General features: G+C 48.2%; 1 protein-coding gene across 1 annotated transcript in view; it reads right to left on the bottom strand.

The window, feature by feature from the left end:
* The window catches only part of LOC143786182 (uncharacterized), a 113,552-nt gene that overhangs the window by 15,208 nt on the left and 72,105 nt on the right, over positions 1–26,239 (bottom strand). Inside the window, exons 5-6 of the mRNA XM_077275470.1 lie at positions 19,729–20,257; positions 19,577–19,662 (exon numbers count right to left, since the gene is read on the bottom strand). Of these exons, the coding sequence (XP_077131585.1) occupies positions 19,577–19,662; positions 19,729–20,257 (615 nt within the window). The remainder of the gene's footprint in view (positions 1–19,576; positions 19,663–19,728; positions 20,258–26,239) is intronic.

Below are 26,239 nucleotides of genomic sequence, written 5' to 3'. Positions count from 1 at the left end.
CACCTCTCGTGGACGCTGGCTTCGAAATGACACCTCACTGGAGTCTGTGCGTTCAGCGGTTCGGGCCGCATTAATTGCGGAAAAAAGCCTAATAATAATAACTAGATGGGTATTTCCTGAAGGAACTACAGATAGTGCTTTGGAATGGTGCCCGGGTTGCCCCAGCAAGACTTTCACACTTGGGTGCCCCTCAGGCGCTGGTTTGGTAGTTGTAGCCACTCTGGGTCCGATTTGGCGGGCGGCGCCACTCGGGGTCCGATTTGGCAGGCGGCGCCACTCTGGGTCCCATTTGGCGGGCGGCGCCACTCTGGGTCCGATTTGGCGTTCGGCGCCACTCTGGGTCCGATTTGGCGGCCGGCGCCACTCTGGGTCCGATTTGGCGGGCGGCGCCACTCTGGGTCCGATTTGGCGTTCGGCGCCACTCTGGGTCCGATTTGGCGGCCGGCGCCACTCTGGGTCCGATTTGGCGGGCGGCGCCACTCTGGGTGCGATTTGGCGGGCGGCGCCACTCTGGGTCCAATTTGGCGGGCGGCGCCACTCTGGGTCCGATTTTGCAGGCGGCGCCACTCTGGGTCCGATTTGGCGGGCGGCGCCACACTGGGTCCGATTTGGCGGGCGGCGCCACACTGGGTCCGATTTGGCGTTCGGCGCCACTCTGGGTCCAATTTGGCGGGCGGCGCCACTCTGGGTCCGATTTGGCGGGCGGCGCCACTCTGGGTCCGATTTGGCGGGCGGCGCCACTCTGGGTCCGATTTGGCGGGCGGCGCCACTCTGGGTCCGATTTTGCGGGCGGCGCCACTCTGGGTCCGATTTGGCGGGCGGCGCCACACTGGGTCCGATTTGGCGGGCGGCGCCACACTGGGTCCGATTTGGCGTTCGGCGCCACTCTGGGTCCGATTTGGCGGGCGGCGCCACTCTGGGTCCGATTTGGCGGGCGGCGCCACTCTGGGTCCGATTTGGCGGGCGGCGCCACTCTGGGTCCGATTTGGTGAGCGGGGCAATAATTATAATAAGACTACAGATAGTGCTTTGAAATTGTGCTGTGCTATCACTTTAAGAGCTGATATTATCTGGCAAAAAAAACTGTGCTGGTGTGGTCATGTACAGTTCGCAGGCGTTGGCATAGTAACTGGGCCTGACTGCGCATATCAATGAGCTAATCAGCCAGGTGGCAAGTGGCAGGTACATTTCAAATTGCCTCAGAAACCCGGCCATTATGACCTATGGGAAAATTTCCCTATTGAAATGCATTACAATGAGGGGAAAAAACATTTTCAAACGCAAATTGCGCCAAAACTACAAATCCGATCGACGCGAAAAATACTTAGCACACCTCTTGGGGACGCTGGCTTCGAAATGACACCTCACTGGAGTCTGTGAGTGAAGCGGTTCGGGCCGCATTACGTGCGGACTGAATAATAATAAGAATAACTAGATGGGTATTTCCTGAAGGAACTACAGATAGTGCTTTGGAATGGTGCCCGGGTTGCCTCAGCAAGACTTTCACACTTGGGTGCCCCTCAGGCGCTGTTTTGGTAGTTGTAGCCACTCTGGGTCCGATTTGGCGGGCGGCGCCACTCTGGGTCCGATTTTGCAGGCAGCGCCACTCCGGGTCCGATTTGGCGGGAGGCGACACTCCGGGTCCGATTTGGTGAGCGGCGCCACTCCGGGTCCGATTTGGCGGGCGGCGCCACTCCGGGTCCGATCTGGAGGGCGGCGCCACTCTGGCGGGCGGCGCCACTCTGGGTCCGATTTGGCGGGCGGCGCCACTCTGGGTCCGATTTGGCGGGCGGCGCCACTCTGGCTCCGATTTGGGGGGCGGCGCCACTCTGGGTCCGATTTGGCGGGCGGCGCCACTCTGGGTCCGATTTGGCGGGCGGCGCCACTCTGGGTCCGATTTGGCGGGCGGCGCCACTCTGGGTCCGATTTGGCGGGCGGCGCCACTCTGGGTCCGATTTGGCGGGCGGCGCCACTCTGGGTCCGATTTGGCATTCGGCGCCACTCTGGGTCCGATTTGGCGTTCGGCGCCACTCTGGGTCCGATTTGGCGGGCGGCCCCACTCTGGGTCCGATTTGGCGTTCGGCGCCACTCTGGGTCCGATTTGGCGTTCGGCGCCACTCTGGGTCCGATTTGGCCGGCGGCGCCACTCCGGGTCAGATTTGGCCGGCGGCGCCACTCTGGGTCCGATTTGGCCGGCGGCGCCACTCTGGGTCCGATTTGGCGGGCGGCGCCACTCTGGGTCCGATTTGGCGGGCGGCGCCACTCTGGCTCCGATTTGGCAGGCGGCGCCACTCTGGGTCCGATTTGGCGGGCGGCGCCACTCCGTGTCCGATTTGGCTGGCGGCGCCACTCCGGATCCGATTTGGCGGGCGGCGCCACTCCGGGTCCGATTTGGTGGCCCGGGTCACTCCGGGTCCGATTTGGTGGCCCGGGTCACTCTGGGTCCGATTTGGTGGCCCGGGTCACTCTGGGTCCGATTTGGTGGCCCGGGTCACTCTGGGTCCGATTTGGTGGCCCGGGTCACTCTGGGTCCGATTTGGTGGCCCGGGTCACTCTGGGTCCGATTTGGTGGCCCGGGTCACTCTGGGTCCGATTTGGCAGGCGGCGCCACTCTGGGTCCGATTTGGCGAGCGGCGCCACTCTGGGTCCGATTTGGCGGGCGGCGCCACTCTGGGTCCGATTTGGCGGGCGGCGCCACTGTGGGTCCGATTTGGCGGGCGGCGACACTCTGGGTCCGATTTGGCGGGTGGCGCCACTGTGGGTCCGATTTTGGCGGGCGGCGCCACTCTGGGTCCGATTTGGCGGGCGGCGCCACTCTGGGTCCGATTTGGCGGGCGGTGCCACTCTGGGTCCGATTTGGCAGGCTGGGTCCGATTTGGTGAGCGGGGCAATAATTATAATAAGACTACAGATAGTGCTTTGAAATTGTGCTGTGCTATCACTTTAAGAGCTGATATTTACCGGTCAAAACTGTGCTGGTGTGGTCATGTACAGTTCGCAGGCGTTGGCATAGTAACTGGGCCTGACTGCGCATATCAATGAGCTAATCAGCCAGGTGGCAAGTGGCAGGTACATTTCAAATTGCTTCAGAAACCCGGCCATTATAACCTATGGGAAAATTTCCCTATTGAAATGCATTACAATGAGGGGAAAAAACATTTTCAAACGCAAATTGCTCCAAAACTACAAATCTGATCGACACGAAAAATACTTAGCACACCTCTTGGGGACGCTGGCTTCGAAATGACACCTCACTGGAGTCTGTGAGTGAAGCGGTTCGGGCCGCATTACGTGCGGACTGAATAATAATAAGAACTAGATGGGTATTTCCTGAAGGAACTACAGATAGTGCTTTGGAATGGTGCCCGGGCTGCCCCTGCAAGACTTTCACACTTGGGTGCCCCTCAGGCGCTGGTTTGGTAGTTGTAGCCCCTCAGGGTTGAGGTCACTCTGGGTCCGATTTGGTGGCCCGGGTCACTCTGGGTCCGATTTGGTGGCCCGGGTCACTCTGGGTCCGATTTGGTGGCCCGGGTCACTCTGGGTCCGATTTGGTGGCCCGGGTCACTCTGGGTCCGATTTGGTGGCCCGGGTCACTCTGGGTCCGATTTGGTGGCCCGGGTCACTCTGGGTCCGATTTGGTGGCCCGGGTCACTCTGGGTCCGATTTGGTGGCCCGGGTCACTCTGGGTCCGATTTGGTGGCCCGGGTAACTCTGGGTCCGATTTGGTGGCCCGGGTCACTCTGGGTCCGATTTGGTGGCCCGGGTCACTCTGTGTCCGATTTGGCGGCCCGGGTCACTCTGGGTCCGATTTGGTGGCCCGGGTCACTCTGGGTCCGATTTGGTGGGCCGGGTCACTCTGGGTCCGATTTGGTGGGCCGAGTCACTCTGGGTCCGATTTGGTGGGCCGGGTCACTCTGGGTCCGATTTGGTGGGCCGGGTCACTCTGGATCCGATTTGGTGGGCCGGGTCACTCTGGGTCCGATTTGGCGGGCGGCGCCAGTCTGGGTCCGACTTGGCGGGCGGCGCCACTCTGGGTCCGACTTGGCGGGCGGCGCCACTCTGGGTCCGACTTGGCGGGCGGCGCCACTCTGGGTCCGACTTGGCGGGCGGCGCCACTCTGGGTCCGATTTGGTGGGCCGGGTCACTCTGGGTCCGATTTGGCGGGCCGGGTCACTCTGGGTCCGATTTGGCGGGCCGGGTCACTCTGGGTCCGATTTGGCGGGCCGGGTCACTCTGGGTCCGATTTGGCGGGCCGGGTCACTCTGGGTCCGATTTGGCGGGCCGGGTCACTCTGGGTCCGATTTGGCGGGCCGGGTCACTCTGGGTCCGATTTGGCGGGCCGGGTCACTCTGGGTCCGATTTGGCGGGCGGCGCCACTCTGGGTCCGATTTGGCGGGCGGCGCCACTCTGGGTCCGATTTGGCGGGCGGCGCCACTCTGGGTCCGATTTGGCGGGCGGCGCCACTCTGGGTCCGATTTGGCGGCCCGGGTCACTCTGGGTCCGATTTGGCGGCCCGGGTCACTCTGGGTCCGATTTGGCGGCCCGGGTCACTCTGGGTCCGATTTGGTGGCCCGGGTCACTCTGGGTCCGATTTGGCGGGCGGCGCCACTCTGGGTCCGATTTGGCGGGCGGCGCCTCTCTGGGTCCGATTTGGCGGGCGGCGCAACTCTGGGTCCGATTTGGCGGGCGGCGCCACTCTGGGTCCGATTTGGCGGGCGGCGCCACTCTGGGTCCGATTTGGCGGGCGGCGCCACTCTGGGTCCGATTTGGCGGGCGGCGCCACTCTGGGTCCGATTTGGCGGGCGGCGCCACTCTGGGTCCGATTTGGCGGGCGGCGCCACTCTGGGTCCGATTTGGCGGGCGGCGCCACTCTGGGTCCGATTTGGCGGGCGGCGCCACTCTGGGTCCGACTTGACGGGCGGCGCCACTCTGGGTCCGATTTGGCAGGCGGGGGCACTCTGGGTCCGATTTGGCAAGCGGGGGCACTCTCGTCCGATTTGGTGGGCTGGGTCCGATTTGGTGAGCGGGGCAATAATGATAAGACTACAGATAGTGCTTTGTAATTGTGCTGTACTGTCACTTTAAGAGCTGATATTATCTGACAAAACTTGTGACCTGGTGGACTGGTAGAGTTTATAGGCGTTGGCATAGTAACTGGGTCTCACTGCGCATATCAATGAGGTAATCAGCCAGGAGGCAGTTATTTTTAGAAATTGCCTCAGAAATCAGGCCCATTATAAACGTATTGGAAAATTTCCCTATTGAAATGCATTGAGACACTTTTTTCAAACGCAAATTGCGCCAAAACTACAAATCCGATCGACACGAAAAATACTTAGCACACCTCTCAGGAACGCTGGCTTCGAAATGACACCTCACTGGAGTCTGTGAGTTTAGCGGTTCGGGCCGCATTACGTGCGGACTGAATAATAATAATAAGAATAAGAAGTTTACCACGGTGGAATAACAGTATAGTGCTTTGTTCCAAAGCACTATAATAATAAGAATAAGAAGAAGTTATCCACGGTGGAATAACAGTATAGTGCTTTGTTCCAAAGCACTATAATAAGAATAAGAAGAAGTTATCCACGATGGAATAACAGTATAGTGCTTTGTTCCAAAGCACTATAATAACTAGATGGGTATTTCCTGAAGGAACTACAGATAGTGCTTTGGAATGGTGCCCAGGCTGCCCCTGCAAGACTTTCACACTTGGGTGCCCCTCAGGCGGTCCGATTTGGTAGGCAGAGTCACTCTGGGTCCGATTTGGTGGGCCGGGTCACTCTGGGTCCGATTTGGTGGGCCGAGTCACTCTGGGTCCGATTTGGTGGGCCGGGTCACTGGGTCCGATTTGGTGGGCCGGGTCACTCTGGGTCCGATTTGGTGGGCCGGGTCACTCTGTGTCCGATTTGGTGGGCCGGGTCACTCTGGGTCCGATTTGGTGGGCCGGGTCACTCTGGGTCCGATTTGGTGGGCCGGGTCACTCTGGGTCCGATTTGGTGGGCCGGGTCACTCTGGGTCCGATTTGGTGGGCCGGGTCACTCTGGGTCCGATTTGGTGGCCCGGGTCACTCTGGGTCCGATTTGGTGGCCCGGGTCACTCTGGGTCCGATTTGGTGGCCCGGGTCACTCTGGGTCCGATTTGGTGGCCCGGGTCACTCTGGGTCCGATTTGGTGGCCCGGGTCACTCTGGGTCCGATTTGGTGGGCCGGGTCACTCTGGGTCCGATTTGGTGGGCCGGGTCACTCTGGGTCCGATTTGGCGGGCGGCGCCACTCTGGGTCCGAATTGGTGAGCGGGGCAATAATTATAATATGACTACAGATAGTGCTTTGGAATTGTGCTGTGCTGTCACTTTAAGAGCTGATATTATCTGACAAAACTTGTGTGCTGGACTCATGTAGAGTTCATAGGCGTTGGCATAGTAACTGGGTCTGACTGCGCTGTATACTGCGCGGCTCTGCGCTGTATACTGCGTGGCTGTGCGCTGTATACTGCGCGGCTCTGCGCTGTATACTGCGGGGCTCTGCGCTGTATGCTGCGGGGCTCTGCGCTGTATACTGCGCGGCTCTGCGCTGTATACTGCGGGGCTCTGCGCTGTATGCTGCGGGGCTCAGCGCTGTATGCTGCGCGGCTCCGTGCTGTATAATGCGCGGCTCCGCGCTGTATGCTGCGGGGCTCCGCGCTGTATGCTGCGAGGCTCTGCGCTGTATGCTGCGCGGCTCCGCGCTGTATGCTGCGCGGCTCCGTGCTGTATAATGCGCGGCTCCGCGCTGTATACTGCGCGGCTCTGCGCTGTATACTGCGGGGCTCTGCGCTGTATGCTGCGGGGCTCTGCGCTGTATGCTGCGCTGCTCTGAGCTGTATGCTGCGGGGCTCCGCGCTGTATGCTGCGAGGCTCTGCGCTGTATGCTGCGTCTGACTGCGCATATCAATGAGCTAATCAGCCAGGTGGCATTTGGCAGTTAAGTTATTTTTAGAAATTGCCTCAGAAACCAGCCCATTTTAAACATATAGGAAAATGTCCCTATTGAAATGCATTGAAACAATGCTTTCCAATGAGGGGGAAACAATTTTCAAATGCAAATTGCACCAAAACTACAAATCCGATCGACATGAAAATAACTTAGCACACCTCTCGTGGACGCTGGCTTCGAAATGACACCTCACTGGAGTCTGTGCGTTCAGCGGTTCGGGCCGCATTAACTGCGAAAAAAAGCCTAATAATAATAATAAGAAGAAGTTTACCACGATGGAATAACAGTATAGTGCTTTGTTCCAAAGCACTATAATTACATTTATCTGAATGTACAATGACCTGAACCCCTATACCCACATTCTCCCTCAGTTTCACCCTGACTTCTACATGCTGTATATCTTGTGTTGGCAACAGAAGCTGGGGGGGCGCCCTCTACTGGCAGGGGAACGTGTGCTCGGGTCACATGACTGACACTGAACTGCTGGAGTTTCTGGATGTACAGAAGTGAGTATACATGGAGAAGAGAGGCAACAAACTGAAGATTGGCATGGGCAAACATTGTGTATTCTTGTATCATTATTATTTTAGACCACCATTGATTCCATTGTGCTGTACATGAGAAGGGGTTACATGCAGCATACAAATATAAATTACAGTGAACAAACTAACAATAATCGACTGGTACAGAGGGGAGAGGATCCTGCCCATGTGGGCTTATATTCCACAGGATAATGGGGAGAGAGACAGTAGGTTAGGGGTTTGCGGCACTTCCGGGGGTGGTGAGGTGACACTGGGGTCATTGCAGGCTGTAAGAACAGATGGGTTTTCGAGTTCAATCTGAACGTTCCGAGTGTGGTGGATAATCAGACATGTTGGGGCCCAGAATTCCAGAGGATGGTGAATACTCGGGAGAATTTTGGAGGTGACTGGATGAGGAGCGTATAAGTGTGGAGGAGAGAAGGAGGTCTTAAGAGGACCAGAGATATTATGCATTGGAAGATACTGGATGAGGAAGGAATAAGCAGGGCCGGCGTCAGCACCCGGCGCACCTGGGCAAGTGCCGGGGCCCTGGCGAGACAGGGGGGCCCACTCATGCTGTCTGGGATACAGCCAGGGCCGGCGTTAGGGGCCCCCCAGCCACTACAGCAGAAGCTCCACTGATAATCATAATCAGTGAATCTTCCGATGTAGAGACTGGTTGAGGACCTGTAGTGACATCACGATCATGTGACCTGCCATGTGACCGTGATGTCACCACAGGCCATGTATTCATAGGCCAGTGCACCATCCTCCTGTCCTGCACGGAGCTTCTGAGGGGAGGGAGTGCTAAGACCCGGGCTGGCACCTACATACCTGAGCTGAGCTGTGATGTGAGGTACCATAAGTCGTGCAGCACCCTTTGTGTGTGCTGCTCCTGGTGATGATGGCTCCTGTCAGCTCCTCCTGCTCTTGTCGGCAGTCCCAGCAGAGGAGAGGGCAGAGAGGTGTCTGCTGGGACAGTGCTGCTGGGAGAAGGAGGGCTGCATCTGATACTGTGGAACATCTCATTCCCTACAGCATAAAGCAGTGTACTGTAGGTGAGGTGTGTGTAATTGATGTGTGTATAGTGTGTGGTATGTGTAGTGTGTGCTGTCTATGAGCTATGTGTATGTGTTTATATGAATCACATGTATCAAATGAGCATTTGTTGTGCAGCATGTGTCTGCCATGTATGTATGTGTCGTGTGTGCCAAGTATATATGTGTGTGCCATGTATGTATGTGTATGCCATGTATGTATGTGTGTGTGCCATGTACATGTGTGTTCCACATACGTATGTTCCATGTACTGTATGTACGTGTGTGCCATGTATGTACTGTATGTATGTGTGTCATGTACATGTACTGTATGTATGTGTGTACCATGTACGTGTGTGTGCCATGTACATGTGTGCCATGTACATGTACTGTATGTATACATTTTTGCACATGTCACTTATTGGGGTCAGTCATCAGCACTACAAATCGACAGTGAATTCAAAACAATGGGACAACGAATACTGATATGTTGTGATGCTGCAGCCTGCAACCCATTTTGCCCTTTTACAAATGTTCTACGTTAATAATTTCTAATGTTTACTTTAAGGCTGTGTGCACACATTCAGGATTTTTTGCTTTTTTTTCCCCGCGTTTTTTCTCTATAAAAACGCAAAAAAGCGCATACATTAAGCATCCTATTATTAGAATGCAATCTGCAATTTTTGTGCACATGCTGCGGTTTTTTTCCGCGGCAGAATCGCATTCTGGAAAAAAAACGCAGCATGTTCATTCTTTGTGTGGAATCGCAGGGATTCCGCACACATAGGAAAGCATTGATCCGCTTACTTTCCGCATGTGGCTGTGCACACCATGCGGGAAGTAAGCGGATCATGTGCGGTTGGTACCCAGGGTGGAGGAGAGGAGACTTTCCTCCAGGCCCTGGGAACCATATAATTGTTAGAAAAAAAAGAATTAAAATAAAAAATCATGATATTCTCACCTTCTGGCGTCCCCGACAGCCTTCCCGCTCCTCGCGATGCTTCCATTCCCAATAATGCATTGCGAAAATTACCTGTTATGACGTTGGTCTCGCGAGAGTGCTACTTCATCTGGGGTCATTGTCGCAATGCATTATTGGGACCGGAGCATCGCGAAGAGCGAGAAGACTGCCGGGGATAGGCAGCATCAATAGTAAAAAGTTGGTCACACTTGTCAAACAATGTTTGACAAGTGTGACCAACCTGTCAATCAGTTTACCAAGCGATGCTACAGATCGCTTGGAAAACGCTTGCATTCCGCAAGCTAATTACGCTTGTAAAACGCTAGTGTTTAGCGGGAAAACGCATGCCAATTCCGCATGCGATATACCCGCAGCAGGAGTTACGGAATTGCCGTGGAAATTTCCGCAGCAATTCTGCAACATGTGCACATAGCCTAAAAAGTTTTCCACAAAAATTGGCATATAAGGGGTTGACTTATATAAAGCCCCTCTGCTGTATGGTATTGTAGAATTTACAATAGCTATCACTCATGTAACAAGTGAATTCTGGCATTGGACTATACCTATATTTCTCTGCTGTATCTGTGATTCATGAATTGTGGTATGTGTTAAAGGGGGGCCCAGTGAGACTCTTTTACCCGGGGCCCTCAAAAACCTGGAGCCGGCCCTGGGAATAAGTGTTGAGGAGGGAAAGAGGTCTTAAGAGGACCAGAGATATTACGTGTTGGAAGATATCGGGATTTTAATTTGGAGACAAACAAAGGTGACATTACGGACGGTTTTGTAGGTCAATGTCAGTGGTTAGAACTGTGTATGTTGGGGAATTGGGAGCCAATGAAGGGATTTGTCGAGGGGAGAAATGGAAGAGTAGCGAGGAAAGAGGTGGAATAGTCAGTTAAAGACGGACTGGAGAGGTGCGAGAGTGTTTGGAGGGAGGCCACAAAGGAGGATATTGCATTAGCCGAAGCATGATTAGAAGGAGGAACATATGACTGATAGACACTCTGTATTCTGGACAGCAGAAAGGAGACATCAGGGCAAGAGAGGCAGATGTGTCATCAGCGTATAGATGGTACTGGATGCCGTGGGACTTTATGAATTATCCTTATCTTAGGCCAAAGATATAGATTGAGAAGAGTATGCGTGCCAAGACAGAGCCTTGTGGGACACCAACAGAGAGTGGGAGGAGGCGGTAATATGGGAGTGGGAGACACTAAATGAGTGGTTGGAAAGGTATGAGGAGATCCAAGGGAAGAGAGGATTTGTAGCAGAAGAGAGTGATCAATTGTGTAGAAGGCAGAGGACAGGTCTAGAAGGAGGAGTATAGAGGATTGTCCGTTAGCTTTGGCTGTAAGTCGTTAGTAGTGTTGAGCGATACCGTCCGATACTTGAAAGTATCGGTATCGGAAAGTATCGGCCGATACCGGCAAAGTATCGGATCCAATCCGATACCGATACCCGATACCAATACAAGTCAATGGGACTCAAGTATCGGACGGTATCCCTGATGGTTCCCAGGGTCTGAAGGAGAGGAAACTCTCCTTCAGGCCCTGGGATCCATATTAATGTGTAAAAGAAAGAATTAAAATAAAAAATATTGCTATACTCACCTCTCCGATGCAGCCTGGACCTCACCGAGGGAACCGGCAGCGTTGTTTGCTTAAAATTCGCGCGTTTACTTCCTTACGTGAAGTCCCGGCTTGTGATTGGTCGCGTGCCGCCCATGTGGCCGCGACGCGACCAATCACGGCAAGCCGTGACGTAATTTCAGGTCCTTCAGGATTTTAAAATTACGTTCTGGCTTGTGATTGGTCGCGTCGCGGTCACATGGGCGACGCGACCAATCACAAGCCGTGATGTCACGGGAGGCTGGACACGCGCGCATTTTAAAATGCGCGCGTGTCCAGCCTCCCGTGACGTCACGGCTTGTGATTGGTCGCGTCGCGTCGCGACCAATCATAAGCCAGAACGTAATTTTAAAATCCTGAAGGACCTGAAATTACGTCACGGCTTGCTGTGATTGGTCGCGTCGCGGCCACATGGGCGACGCGACCAATCACAAGGCGGGACGTCACGGGAGGCAGGACACGCGCGCATTTTAAAATGCGCGCGTGTCCAGCCTCCCGTGACGTCACGGCTTGTGATTGGTCGTGTCGCCCATGTGACCGCGACGCGACCAATCATAAGCCAGAACGTAATTTTAAAATCCTGAAGGACCTGAAATTACGTCACGGCTTGCCGTGATTGGTCGCGTCGCGGCCACATGGGCGACGCGACCAATCACAAGCCGGGACGTCACGGGAGACAGGACACGTGCGTATTTTAAAATGCGCGCGTGTCCAGCCTCCCGTGACGTCACGGCTTGTGATTGGTCACGTCGCCCATGTGACCGCGACGCGACCAATCACAAGCCAGAACGTAATTTTAAAATCCTGAAGGACCTGAAATTACGTCACGGCTTGCTGTGATTGGTCGCGTCGCGGCCACATGGGCGGCACGCGACCAATCACAAGCCGGGACTTCACGTAAGGAAGTAAACGCGTGAATTTTAAGCAAACAACGCTGCCGGTTCCCTCGGTGAGGTCCAGGCTGCGTCGGAGAGGTGAGTATAGCAATATTTTTTATTTTAATTCTCTCTTTTACACATTTTTACATTAATGTTGTTTCGATACCGATACCCGATACCACAAAAGTATCGGATCTCGGTATCGGAATTCCGATACCCGCAAGTATCGGCCGATACCCGATACTTGCGGTATCGGAATGCTCAACACTAGTCGTTAGTAATTTTGATCAGGGCAGCCTCAGTGAAGTGGTGGGGACGGAAGCTGGATGGTACAGTAGGTTGTCAAAGAGTGAGTTAGATGGGAGGAAAGTTCAGCATTAACATGCTGTTTGAGTAGATTGGAGGGGAACAGGTGCAGCATCATGTGGCAATAGCTAGATGTAGAGGTCGGGTTGAGGGATGGCTTCATTAGTATAGGTGTCATGCTTGGAAGCAGAAGGGAAGGTACCAGAAATTAGCGATTGGTTGAAGAGGTGGGTTCAGACTGGGATAAGCGTGGTGGGGAGTTTGAGGAGGAGGTGGGATGGGGTCAAGCACTCAAGTGGTGCGGTGTCATTTGGAGATGAGATGAGTGAGCTCTTCAGCGATGGTGAGGAGGAAGGTTATGGGGAAGGGGCAGTGGTCTGAGGAAGTGAGTGTTTATACTCGCAAAACTCGCGTCGGATTTGCGGTCACATCGTGGACAAGAGGCGACACAATTTGGGTAATTAACCCTTGATGATTTATTGATGCATACATTATGCTACTTATGTCTGATACATTGTAATGGCTTTTAGCAATGCATGCTAGTGCTAAACACGGTGATAGTTATAGGTGGGACTGATTAGTCTCAGTACAAACAAGTGACTGGTTGTCCTACCTGTTTAAGTTACATTGTTTATGTGCATTGCCTTCTACATGTATATGTTATTATTTAGAATAATATGTTGCCCTGATCCACCCTGTGACTGTTACTCCTTTTTTTTTTTTTTTTTGGGGGGGGGGGAATCAGACTATTTTATCATATCCTATTATATCTATTTGTATTTAGTCTATGTGGTAAATATCTACCCTTAGGCCACGTTCACACTTTGCGGGTTCCTCTGCGGGTTAATCCCGCAGCGGAATTGATAAATCTGCAGGGCAAACCCGCTGCGGTTATCCCTGCAGATTTATTGCGGTTTGTTCCGCGGTTTCCGCTGCGGGATTACTCCTGTACTATTGATGCTGCATATGCAGCAATATGCAGCATCAATAGTAATGTAAAAAATAATAAAAATTGGTTATACTCACCCTCTGACGTCGCGATCTCCTCGGCGCTGCACGCGGCTGTGCCGACAAGGACCTTCGTGACGTCACGGTCATGTGACTGCGACGTCACCACAGGTCCTGCAACCACAGCAACTGAGACCGGACGCCGCGGGCAGCGCTGAGAGGTGAGTATAGCTTCATTTTTTATTTTAATTCTTTTTTTTACACCAAAATATGGTTCCCAGGGCCTGGAGGAGAGTCTCCTCTCCTCCACCCCGGGTACCATCGGCACATTATCCGCTTAACTTCCTGCAACGTGGGCACAGCCCCGTGCGGGAAGTGAGCGGATCAATGCATTTCTATGGGTGCAGAATCACAGCGATTCTGCACCAAGAAGTGACATGCTCCTTCTTTTTTTCCGCAGAAAAGCCGCGCGTCTTTTCCCGCGGAAATCCGCAGCGTGGGCACAGCGGGTTTTGTTTTCCATAGGGTAACATTGTACTGTACCCTGCATGGAAAACTGCTGCGGATCCGCAGTGTCAAATCCGCTGCGGATCCGCGGCAAAACCCGCAAAGTGTGAACATGGCCTGAATAAACTATTTACATTTTGAGATACATTATGACTCAAGTCCTCCTCATATTTAATTCTTCTGTAAAGATGTTTGAGGCCGGAGGGGCCAGTGGAGGGAGTTAAAAGTGTTGAATAACTGTTTGGGGTTGTGGGATAAAGATACGAGAGTTGTGAAGTAGAGCTGTTTAGTAGAGGTGAGGGCCGACTTGAATGTGAAAGTTGCTGTTTTGAATCGCTAAAGTCTTCTTGCAAATGTGTTTTCTTCCAGCACTGCTCTGCAACCTAAATCTTTTTACTGAGGTTTTTGTGCCAGGATTGTTTATTGATTTTGTCTCTCCCTCTGCCATGCGCGAGAGGGATGACCGAGTCAGTAGCTGACGCGAGAATGACGTTGTAGAAAACGATGGCGCTGTCTGTGTCTGGGAGTGAAGATATGGAGGACAGCGGTAAAATAGAGTAAGAGTGTGTGAATGTCTAGGTGTCTAAGGTTTCTGCGAGGAAAAAGGGGCACTGATTGCTGGACATGGGGGTTAGGTGAGGAGGACAGGGATGAGAAAGTGAGTGGATAGTGGTCAGATGGAGGAGAGGTGAGGTAGTAAGGCAAGATAGGGAGCAGAGGAAGGTGAAGATAAGGTCTAAGGTATGTCCATCTGTGTGTGTATCTAATCTTATGTGTGATACGTCTTCATTTTCATTGAATCTAGTCACATGTGCTATTGGTTTCTAAACTAATGTATCTAATTTGCACGTTAGATACAATCTGCTGAATCGCTGTATATATTGCAGGCACCCGTGATACCATATGCTGAGCTGTATATCCTCTCAAGTGTGATTCTGACTGCTGAACTGCTGTATCTAGTCTTATGTGTCATACTGTCTGCTGAGCTGCACATTTAATCCTATCACTAGTGATATTGTTTGCTGAGCCACTATATCTAATCTGCTGAACTGATTAAACCTTTCCCAACATACAACATACCGGTACATCATATGCCGTCTGCATGACTTTGATGCAGGCTCAGTAGCTGATATGCTGCTGGCAGATGATGGCTGTGTTATTCAGCCATCATCTGACTAACAGCCGTGAGTGGAGTGGTGCTCTGCCCATGGCTGTTGACCTGTTGAATGCTGATGCCATTCTAGCCAGCCATCGGCCAAACTGCTACACAATCACAGGGCACCGATTGTTTACCATGACAACCAGGGGTCTGCTGAGGACATCATGGCTGGCATTCATAGGAGACCATGATTTTATACACAGCAATCCCATAATACATGAGATTGGCTGATAGCAGGTTCATTATCCTAAGAGGAAAACAAAATACAATAAAAATTTTAAAGAAAATATTTTACAAATATTATAAAAATAAAAGATAAATTTCAATCCCCTCTCTTCCATTAAAAATAGCAAACAAAACTAAAAAATGACTCTGACTTCTCTACATCCATAAATGTCTGATCTACCAAAATATAAAATTGATTAACTCCATCTGTAAATGCCATAATAAGAAAAGAATCAAAACGCCAGAATTTTGTTTTTTTGTCTCCCGCAACACCGCAAACAAATGCATTAAGCAAAGAAAACATTATACTTACCCCAAACTGATAGCAATGAAAACATCAGCTCAGAATGCAGAAAAACAAGCCCTCACATCGCTCCATTAATCTGAAAAAGTTATGGGTCTCAGAAAATGTAGACATGAGCCCTACAGCTCCCCTAATAAAGTATGATGGTGACCCCTACACATTTGATGGTGGTCCCCATAGTTCCCCCACAAGGTATGATTGTAGCCCCTACAGTCACCCCACATGCAATATAACCCCCACAGCATAAAAGTTGCACCCACAGACCCCCCCAGATTCATAGCCCCCACAATTTACATATCTTATATTTATATGTGCTTTATATTTAGGTTAGGTATATTTATCATTTGCACATTTTCAGGTTTTTTTGTGACATTTTTCATTTTGTTCTTTTTATTTTCACATTTTGGATTCCTGCACTTTATATATGCACATCTTACTATAACTATGGTATTACATACCATGTCTCTTTTAAATCTTATTTCTGGTTGGACTCCAAGATTATGGCTGCTATCGGATGTATTTTCTCTTCCTCTGTTCTTTGGCTTCAATATGATGGTCGCTGTCTCGCGCATGCGCTCCGTGCCCTCTGGAGAGACCTCGTACCTCCGGCTTTAGTTTCCCAAATGCGCATGTCCATTGACGTCATCTGGGGATTTCCACATGACATGCGCGCTTGGTGAATGCCGGGGAACAGAGAGCTACTGTCAGCGGTGACGGCGGTGCGGAGGAGCAATACTGACACGCCGCATAATGAAGATGACTATAAAATGCCGGTCTGGGGAAATCTTGCTCATTCCCTTTCGATAAAGCAAACACGCGTCAGGGGGTAGACTTGGTTCCTCGGCATTCTGTCACTTCCATCATGGGTAAGCGATTGAGCTGTTAAGGGCACTAGCTTTCTTTCCTGTGTGAGCGTTACGTCACTATGGCAGTCCTAGGTAACTCTTTAAAATAGCTTTTTTTCTCACTCGTGTGTCAGCATAATGGGACTACATTGATGTCCAAGAATAGCTACTATTATATATGGCTGACAAGATATACTGATACATTTAACATTTAAAGTGCCTCTATTTCAGCATCATGATGGTGTTTACTAGTATTCTTTATGCCTCGGACCCATGTGTTTTTACTAGGGTTATATATTGTGTTTGTGCTTTTTTGAACTACCGTACATTGTTGTATTATCATTATATGTAATAAAGTACCTTTTTTGATTTTTTTAATAAATTGTGCATAGAACTCCTCCCAATCTCTTCATACCAAGCACTGTCCTCCCTCCCCCACTGCATCTAGTTCACTCTCTGACTTTGAACCAGTTACAGAAGAAGAAGTAAGCAGGCTCCTTGCATCTTCTCGCCCGACCACTTGCACCAGCGACCCCATTCCGTCGCATCTCCTCCAGTCCCTTTCCCCGGCTGTCACCTCTCACCTAACAAAAATATTCAACCTTTCCCTCACTTCCGGTATTTTTCCCTCCTCATTTAAGCATGCCATCATACATCCACTACTTAAAAAGCCCTCCCTCGATCAAAATTGTGCCGCTAATTATAGACCTGTCTCTAATCTTCCCTTCATCTCTAAACTCCTGGAACGCCTGGTCCACTCCCGTCTTACCCGCTATCTCGCAGATAATTCTCTTCTCGACCCTCTTCAATCTGGTTTCCGCTCTTTACACTCTACTGAAACTGCCCTCACTAAAGTCTCTAATGACCTACTAACAGCTAAATCTAATGGTCACTATTCCATGCTAATTCTCTTGGATCTCTCCGCAGCATTCGACACTGTGGATCATCAGCTCCTCCTCACTATGCTCCGCTCCATCGGCCTCAAGGACACCGTTCTCTCTTGGTTCTCCTCCTATCTCTCTGGCCGATCCTTCACTGTTTGTTTTGCTGGTTCCTCCTCCTCTCACCTTCCCCTTACTGTTGGGGTTCCTCAAGGATCAGTCCTAGGCCCCCTCCTCTTCTCTTTGTATACTGCCCCTATTGGACAAACAATCAGTAGATTTGGTTTCCAGTACCATCTCTATGCTGACGACACCCAATTATATACCTCTTCTCCTGTTATCACGCCGACCTTTTTAGAAAACACCAGTGATTGTCTTACCGCTGTCTCTAACATCATGTCCTCCCTCTATCTGAAACTGAACCTGTCAAAAACTGAACTCCTCGTGTTCTCTCCCTCTACAAACCTACCTTTGCCCGACATTGCCATCTCTGTGTGCGGTTCCACCATTACTCCAAAGCAACATGCCCGCTGCCTTGGAGTCATCCTTGATTCCGAGCTTTCATTCACCCCCCACATCCGATCACTGGCTCGCTCTTCTTATCTGCATCTCAAAAACATTTCCAGAATTCGCCCTTTTCTTACTTTCGACTCTGCAAAAACTCTTACTGTCTCACTTATTCATTCTCGTCTGGACTATTGTAACTCTCTACTAATTGGCCTACCTTTTACCAGACTCTCCCCGCTCCAATCTGTCCTGAATGCTGCTGCCAGGATCATATTCCTCGCCAACCGTTACACCGATGCTTCTACCTTGTGCCAGTCATTACACTGGCTACCCATCCAATCCAGAATCCAGTACAAAACTACTACCCTCATCCACAAAGCACTCCATGGCTCAGCACCACCCTACATCTCCTCTCTGGTCTCAGTCTACCAACCTACCCGTGCCCTCCGCTCTGCTAATGACCTCAGGTTAGCATCCTCAATAATCAGAACCTCCCACTCCCGTCTCCAAGACTTTACACGTGCGGCGCCGATTCTTTGGAATGCACTACCTAGGTTAATACAATTAATCCCCAATCCCCACAGTTTTAAGCGTGCACTAAAAACTCATTTGTTCAGATTGGCCTACCGCCTCAACGCATTAACCTAATTATCCCTGTGTGGCCTATTAATAAAAAACAACAACATAATCACGTTCCTCCATCATGTTCTCATACACTTTATGCAGTTAATAGCCTCTGTGTCTGTACTGTTACATACTTAGGCAGTTAACTGGTTCATGCAGCTTTACATGAACACCCGAGCCTTAGGGTGAGTGTCCACGGTAACCCGAGCCTTACACTATGGCTGGTCCAAATAACTAAAGCAATTGTTACCATCCACCTCTTGTGTCTCCCCTTTTCCTCATAGATTGTAAGCTTGCGAGCAGCAGGGCCCTCATTCCTCCTGGTATCTGTTTTGAACTGTGATTTCTGTTATGCTGTAATGTCTGTTGTCTGTAGAAGTCCCCTCTATAAGTTGTAAAGCGCTGCGGAATATGTTGGCGCTATATAAATAAAACTATTATTATTATTATTATTAACTCCATTTTTTCAGGTTTTCATAGCCCCCACAATTTGCTGTTACAATAATTCTGTTTTGCATTATTTCTTATAAAGTATCTGAAGGGTTAACAAACTTTCTGAAATTGGTCTTGTAAACTTTATGGGATGTTGTTTTTAAAAAATATTAGTTCTGGGGAATTTCCAAAACCTAGGACCCTCAAAATCACTTCAAAACTAAATAGGTCCCTAAAAAAATAAGTTTTAGAAATTGGCCAAAAATAATGAAAACCTGCTGCTAAACTTTTAACACTTCTGACAAAATAAAAGGACATTTGAAAATTTATGCTGACATAAAAAAACAAAGAAGATAAATGTTAGTTATTTTTTTGTGTAGTATAACTATTTACTTTATGGGTATAAACCAAGTTTGAATATTGCAAATTTTGCTTGTCAAATTTCTAAAACTTTAAGAAAAGCAAAACATATTGATTTAGATTTATTATTAACATAAAATACAATGTGTCAGAAAAAAAAAAACGTTCTCAGCAGTGGCGTAATTTGAAACTCATGGGCCCTGATGCGAAAGCTCCAACGGGGCCCCCAAATATTTTAAATCTTTAATAGCAATAGTCTTTTTCTACGTATAGGCCAAAGGGACTTTTAGGGCCCCCTAGGCTCCAGGGTCCGGGTGCGATTGCAACCCCTGCACCTGTTGTAGTTACACCCCTGATTCTCAGGTAACTGTGATAAGTTGAAAAATTCCATTGTTATTACCACAATAAAGTAACACGTCAGATTTGAAAAATTGGGCTTATTTACTAAAAGGTTAAAATGGCTTTTTTCCAGTGTGACTTTTCTGATGTCTAACAAGATGTGATTTTGTAGTAAAACATGTCTCGCATTCGGAGCATGAGAAGGGCTTCTCTCCTGTGTGAATTCTCTCATGTGTAACAAGATGAGATTTCTTAGTAAAACATTTCCCACATTCTAAACACGAGAATGGCTTCTCTCCTGTGTGAATTCCCTCATGTCTAATAAGATAACGTTTACTAGTAAAACATTTTCCACATTCTGAACATAAAAATGGCTTCTCTTCAGCGTGACATTTCTCATGTTCAGCAATATGCGATTTCCGAGAAAAGCATTTCCCACATTGTGAGCAAGAAAATGGCTTTTCTCCTGTGTGAATTCTCTGATGTGTAACAAGTTTTGCGTTTTCTGTAAAACATTTTCCACATTCAAAACATGAATATGGCTTCTCTCCTGTGTGTATTCTTTCATGTATAATAAGATGAGCTTTCTTATAAAAATGTTTCTCACATACTGAACATGAAAATTCCTTCTGTCCTGTATGATATCTCTCATGTGTAACAAGAATTCCTTTATTTGTAAAACATTTCCCACATTCTGAACAAGAAAATGGCTTCACTCCTGTGTGAATTCTCTCATGTATAATAAGATGAGATTTCTTGGTATAACATTTCCCACATTCTGTGCATGAATATGGCTTATCTCCTGTGTGATTTCTCTGATGTATTACAAGAGTTGATTTTTCTCTAAAACATTTCCCACATTCTGAACATGAAAATGGCTTCTCTCCTGAGTGACATCTCTCATGTACAACAAGACTTGATTTCCGATTAAAACATTTCCCACATTCTAAGCAAGAAAATTGTTTCACTCTTGTGTGAGTTCTCCAATGTTTAGCAAATTTTGATTTATCTGTGAAACATTTCTCACATTCTGAGCATGAAATTGACTTCTTTTCTATGGACGCATTTTTATTTTCCACCCTTTTATTTTGCTTAACAGTCTGTAATGAATTAGAAGATAGTTCTTCTCTAGGAAGGGCTGACGATATATCTAAGATGTTGTCATGCTCTTCATATGTTTCTTGTTTGAAGCTATCATATTCTACTTTCAAATACGAAGATATCAGATGTCCTTCGGGGTTGGTGGTATACTCATCTGCCAAGAATAAAAGTGAATGGATTTTTTAACAAAATAGACTAAAATTTTTTATTCATCTACATTAGAAAATTACAAATTTGAGAAAAAGTAAAACATTTCATACAACATGATTTAAATACTATTTACCTGCATATTACTACTATATATTTATGAAGGCAGATAACGGCCTGTAACAAGCACTGATGGATCATATGGGAGCATTTTTCTTCTTTCTGTCCTGTGGAAGGTTAGCTCACTTAGCTGCTCCACGAGGTAGACACAGGACCATGTTTGGTTAAAGTCTGGGTGGTTTATTACTTCATAAATAGTGATGAGCAAATATTCTCGTTACTTGAGATTTCCCAAGCACGCTCGGGTGTTCTCCGAGTATTTTTTAGTGTTCGTAGATTTAGTTTTCATCGCCGCAGCTGAATGATTTACATCTCTTAGCTAGCTTGATTACATGTGGGGATTCCCTAGCAACCAGGCAACCCCCACATGTACTTATGCTGGCTAAGAGATGTAAATCATTCAGCTGCGGCGATGAAAACTAAATATCCGAGCACTAAAAAATACTTGGAGGACACCCAAGCGTGCTCGGGAAATCTCGATTAACGAGTATATTCAATCATCACTATTCATAAACCAAAACCCCAAACTGGTAACAGAAAAAAAAACAGTCTTTCTGGGTCAAAAGAAAGTAAACAGTTCATACACAGTCCTGCCCAGTGCCTCTGGGACAACACATATAGCAGCTCTTGCAGGAGCTAGCCGTCTGGAGGCTTCCTTCCTCCACACACAGAGAGCGGGAAAAAAAACTAGCTAGACATTGAACTCCCTCCAGCTACACCCTGGAGGTTGAGATATGGTGGGTAGAGGTCCTGCCCATCTCTGACCTACCCACCATAAAAGCCATGCCCATATAGCGACTGAATTGCTCTCAGCACATATCATGCTGGAGAAAACACTGATGGCTTTCACATCACGCAGGAAAGCAACCTTTGTAACACATTTCCCCTCATGTGCAGGACCAGTGACCCTGTCACGATCCATAGAGAACAGATAAACACTTTGTCAGACGTTCATCTCTACAGAGGATTCGAGAGAGACATCGGACAGCAGACTCAGGTATAATTGTATGTCTATACTAACATCACTAATTACATGTCTGTGGCCCTGGACTGTTCTTGAAAAATGAAAATGATTCCATATATTGCATAGCTTGGTGTGTGCTTTGAAAATGTTGCCTATTTCTCAGTGACTACCTCACCACCACTCGTGTCACGGGAAATGCTTAGGAGTCAGTGCCATCAGGTGGAGTACATCTCACATGCTCTCTGACAGCTAAATGTGCAGCATACAGCGGAGGAGCCGTATGGTCGTGTATTAGGAAGTCATGGCAATGGTGCAAATATAGGCTGGATAAGCCCAGGCATTATTCTCCTTTCTCTTATAATCTACTCCTGGCTGTAACTATGAGGCAAATATCTTAAAACAAGTATGTTTGAAGCTCTGCCAGTTCAGTATATCAATTACATTACATATTAATCCCGAAGCCATAATAGATATCATAAAAAAAGACTAAACGAGGTTTGATACATGTCACTGATGATCTATCCTCTCAGTCTATTCTCTTAAATCCATTTTGTAGATGCACAGCCGATGTTATCCTACATAGCGCCATCGGACTGTCAGCCATATATAAACTGTGTTTAAGCTGAATGGGGAATCTACGGCCCAAAACAACTGAAAAAAAAACAAAAAAACTTCTATCCCAGAATTGTCCAGTCTGGTGAATGAGGAGAATGTGACTCTTCTATTATTTATTTCGTGGTGACTCCTCATCAGGACGGTTACCTGTAAGAACTTCCTCTTTGCACCGCCACTCATCTCCCCGGACATCACTTTCTCCTTTCCCCATTATGGCTTGTGGATTATTCATTAGATTTTAGCCTGGATTTTAAAACTGTTAAAATAATAATATATAATAAAGACACCGACACAAGGAAAACTCACGTGGAATGTTCTAGATGGACGCTTTTACTACAAGCTTCTGTGACCCCTGAGCCGCCAACTGATGTTGACATCACCACCTCCTATATCACCAGTGCCGCCCCCAGAGTCAGTATAGCGGTGACTACTGATAGAAGCCGGGGTCGCTGGAGCAGGATCCAGTGATTTCCTTTATTATTTTGTCTTCACATTTTGGATTCCCTGACATTTTTATTATTCCATCTTATCAGAAATGTTTTGGTTGGAAATTTTGTATGTTTGGGGTACATATTTTTTAGTGGGAATGTATGCAATTTTTTTTTTAATGGTGTTCACCTGAGATATACTGTAAATGTAATATTAGTTAAATAAATCGTCTGTCCCTTTTTTATATTAACATGCAGCTCAATATGGTCTAAACCAGTGTTTCCTAAACTCCAGTCCTCACGGCCCCCACGGGTCCTGTTTTCAGGATTTCCATAGTGTTGCACAGGTGAGAAAATTCCTGAGGTCTTGATGATACTTCCACTACCTGTGCAACACTAAATAAATCCTGAAAACATGACCCGTGCAGTAGCAGCTATCTCTCCGCTTTATGCAGAAGGTCATATTAAGTCTTTTGAAATGCTTTAAACAGGAATCTAGCCTGCCGAATAGCAGCATTTTTTTTTAATATCTACAATTAAGACATTTAGGTTTGGTGCAGTCCAGATCCCACTCATTAACCCCAACAGCAAATGCTCTGCTCCTAAATATGGTGGTGACTGGAGGGGGTATGAAAGCAGTTATATCATTACACTATAAATGTCTCCTGGAAGTTTAGACTCAATCAAGGGTCTGGTTCTGTAAAAGAAAAGTTGCAAAACGATATCAGCTCTATAAATGATGACATATGGGATGAAATTGAGCAAGAAATGCCATACAAGCTTAAGAACCTGAGAAAAGGAAACCGAGTAGGGCAGATAGATGCCCCAAGGAATGGCACAATGCAGATGGGCATGTATGAAGGAATGAGCAGATGAAGTATAGATAAATGAAAAGAACAGGCAAAAGTCAAAAGGTAAATGATACCAGTAATAATAAGGTACAAGTATTTACAGTATACAAAGTTTGGACACATCATACGAAGAGAGTAATCACTGGACAGGTGTTGTTAACTCTATTTTTGGGCTCCCTCTAGTGGTCACAAGCGGTACTGTGTAGTGTTGTCTTTCAGCAGGTTGGCAGCATCAGCTGGTTCGTTATCCTTGGTTGGTTTCCTATTTAGCTCACCTGGATACTCAGTTCCTTTCCTTGTTTATTTTTTGATTATCAGCATTCATCATGTTTCTTGTCCAGCTCGCTAAAATGTGATTTCCTCGCTTGCTGGTTGCTCTAGGGGACTGAGTTTCTCCCCCCACACCGTTAGTTGGTGCGGGGGTTCTTGAAATCTCAGTGTGGATATTTTGTAAGGGTTTTTTACTGGCCGCACAGACCCCTTTTCTATTTTCTGCTATCTAGTATTAGTGGGCCTCATTTGCTGAATCTGCTTTCACCCCTGTGTATGTGCCTTCCTCTTACCTCACCGTTATTATTTGTTGGGGGCTTCTATATCTTTGGGGATTATTTCTCTGGAGGCAAGTGAGGTCTTTCTCTCTAGGGGTAGTTAGTTCCTCAGGCTGGCTCGAGACGTCTAGGATTTTAGTCACGTTCACCGGCTGCCTCTAGTGTGTTGGATAGGTTCAGATTTGCGGTCAGTTCAGTTTACCACCTCCCTAGAGCTTGTCCTATGTTTTGTTACTTAGCTGGAGTATTTTGTGATCCTCAACCACTAAGGATCATAACAGTAGAGCAGGCCTAAAAGTGTTTAATGCATCGCAGAAGTGGGATAAAAAGAAGACCTGAGTACATTTTTTTTTTTTCCCTCCCGCTTTTCCTTTGCTGCAGTCTGTTTAGCTTCTTTCATCCCCTTGAACTCTGGGTGGTTTTGAGCTCAGCTGCAGACATGAATGTTCAGACTCTGGCTTCTAGTGTGGATCATCTTGCTGCACGGGTGCAAAGTATTCAGGATTTTGTTATTCATAGCCCTATGTCAGAATCAAAAATACCCATTCCTGAATTGTTTTCTGGAGATAGATCTAGGTTTCTAAATTTTAAGAATAATTGTAAGTTATTTCTATCTCTGAGACCTCGTTCCTCTGGTGATTCTGCTCAGCAAGTTAAAATTGTTATCTCCTTGTTGCGTGGCGACCCTCAAGATTGGGCTTTCTCTCTGGCGCCAGGAGATCCTGCATTGCTTAATGTAGATGCATTTTTTCTGGCTCTTGGACTGCTTTATGAGGAGCCTAATCTTGAGAATCAGGCAGAAAAAGCGTTGCTGGCTATCTCTCAAGGTCAGGATGAAGCAGAGGTGTATTGTCAAAAATTTCGGAAATGGTCAGTGCTTACTCAATGGAATGAGTGTGCCCTGGCTGCAAATTTCAGAGAAGGTCTTTCTGAGGCCGTTAAGAATGTTATGGTGGGGTTTCCCACCCCTACAAGTCTGAGTGATTCTATGGCTTTAGCCATTCAGGTTGATCGGCGTTTGCGGGAGCGCAAATCTGCTCATCCTTTGGCGGTATTTTCTGAACAGAGACCTGAGTCTATGCAATGTGACCGAACTCTGACCAGAATTGAGCGACAAAGTCATAGACGTCAAAATGGGTTGTGCTTTTACTGTGGTGATTCTACTCATGTTATCTCAGCATGCTCTAAACGCTTAAAAAAAATCGCTAAACCTGTCACCATTGGTACTATGCAGCCTAAATTTATTTTGTCTGTTACTTTGATTTGTTCTTTGTCGTCCTACCCGGTTATGGCTTTTGTGGATTCGGGTGCTGCCCTGAATCTGATGGATTTGTCGTTTGCCAGGCGCTGTGGTTTTGTCCTGGAGCCTTTGGAATTTCCTATTCCTCTGAGGGGAATTGATGCTACGCCATTGGCTGAGAATAAGCCTCAGTATTGGACGCAAATCACCATGTGCATGACTCCCGTACATCAGGAGGTGATTCGCTTTCTTGTTCTGCATAATTTGCATGATGTTGTCGTTTTGGGTCTGCCATGGCTGCAGGCTCATAATCCAGTTTTAGATTGGAAAGCTATGTCTGTGTCAAGTTGGGGTTGTCAGGGAATTCATGGCGATGCTCCGTTGGTGTCTATTGCTTCTTCCACTCCTTCTGAGGTCCCTGAGTTTTTGTCTGACTACCAGGATGTATTTGACGAGCCCAGGTCCTGTGCCCTGCCCCCTCATAGGGATTGTGACTGTGCTATAAATTTAATTCCTGGTAGTAAATTCCCTAAGGGACTACTTTTTAATCTGTCTATACCAGAGCATGCCGCGATGCGGAGTTATACAAAGGAGTCTTTGGAGAAGGGACATATTCGCCAATCCTCTTCCCCTCTTGGTGCAGGATTTTTTTTTGTGGCCAAGAAGGACGGTTCTTTGAGACCTTGTATAGATTATCGTCTTCTGAATAAAATCACAGTCAAATTTCAGTATCCTTTACCACTATTGTCTGATTTGTTTGCTCGGATTAAGGGTGCCAGTTGGTTCAC

Source organism: Ranitomeya variabilis, chromosome 7 (assembly GCF_051348905.1).
Source record: "Ranitomeya variabilis isolate aRanVar5 chromosome 7, aRanVar5.hap1, whole genome shotgun sequence".
In the NCBI taxonomy this organism is placed as follows: Eukaryota; Metazoa; Chordata; class Amphibia; order Anura; family Dendrobatidae; genus Ranitomeya; species Ranitomeya variabilis.
This window is presented reverse-complemented; position numbering and strand designations above follow the sequence as displayed.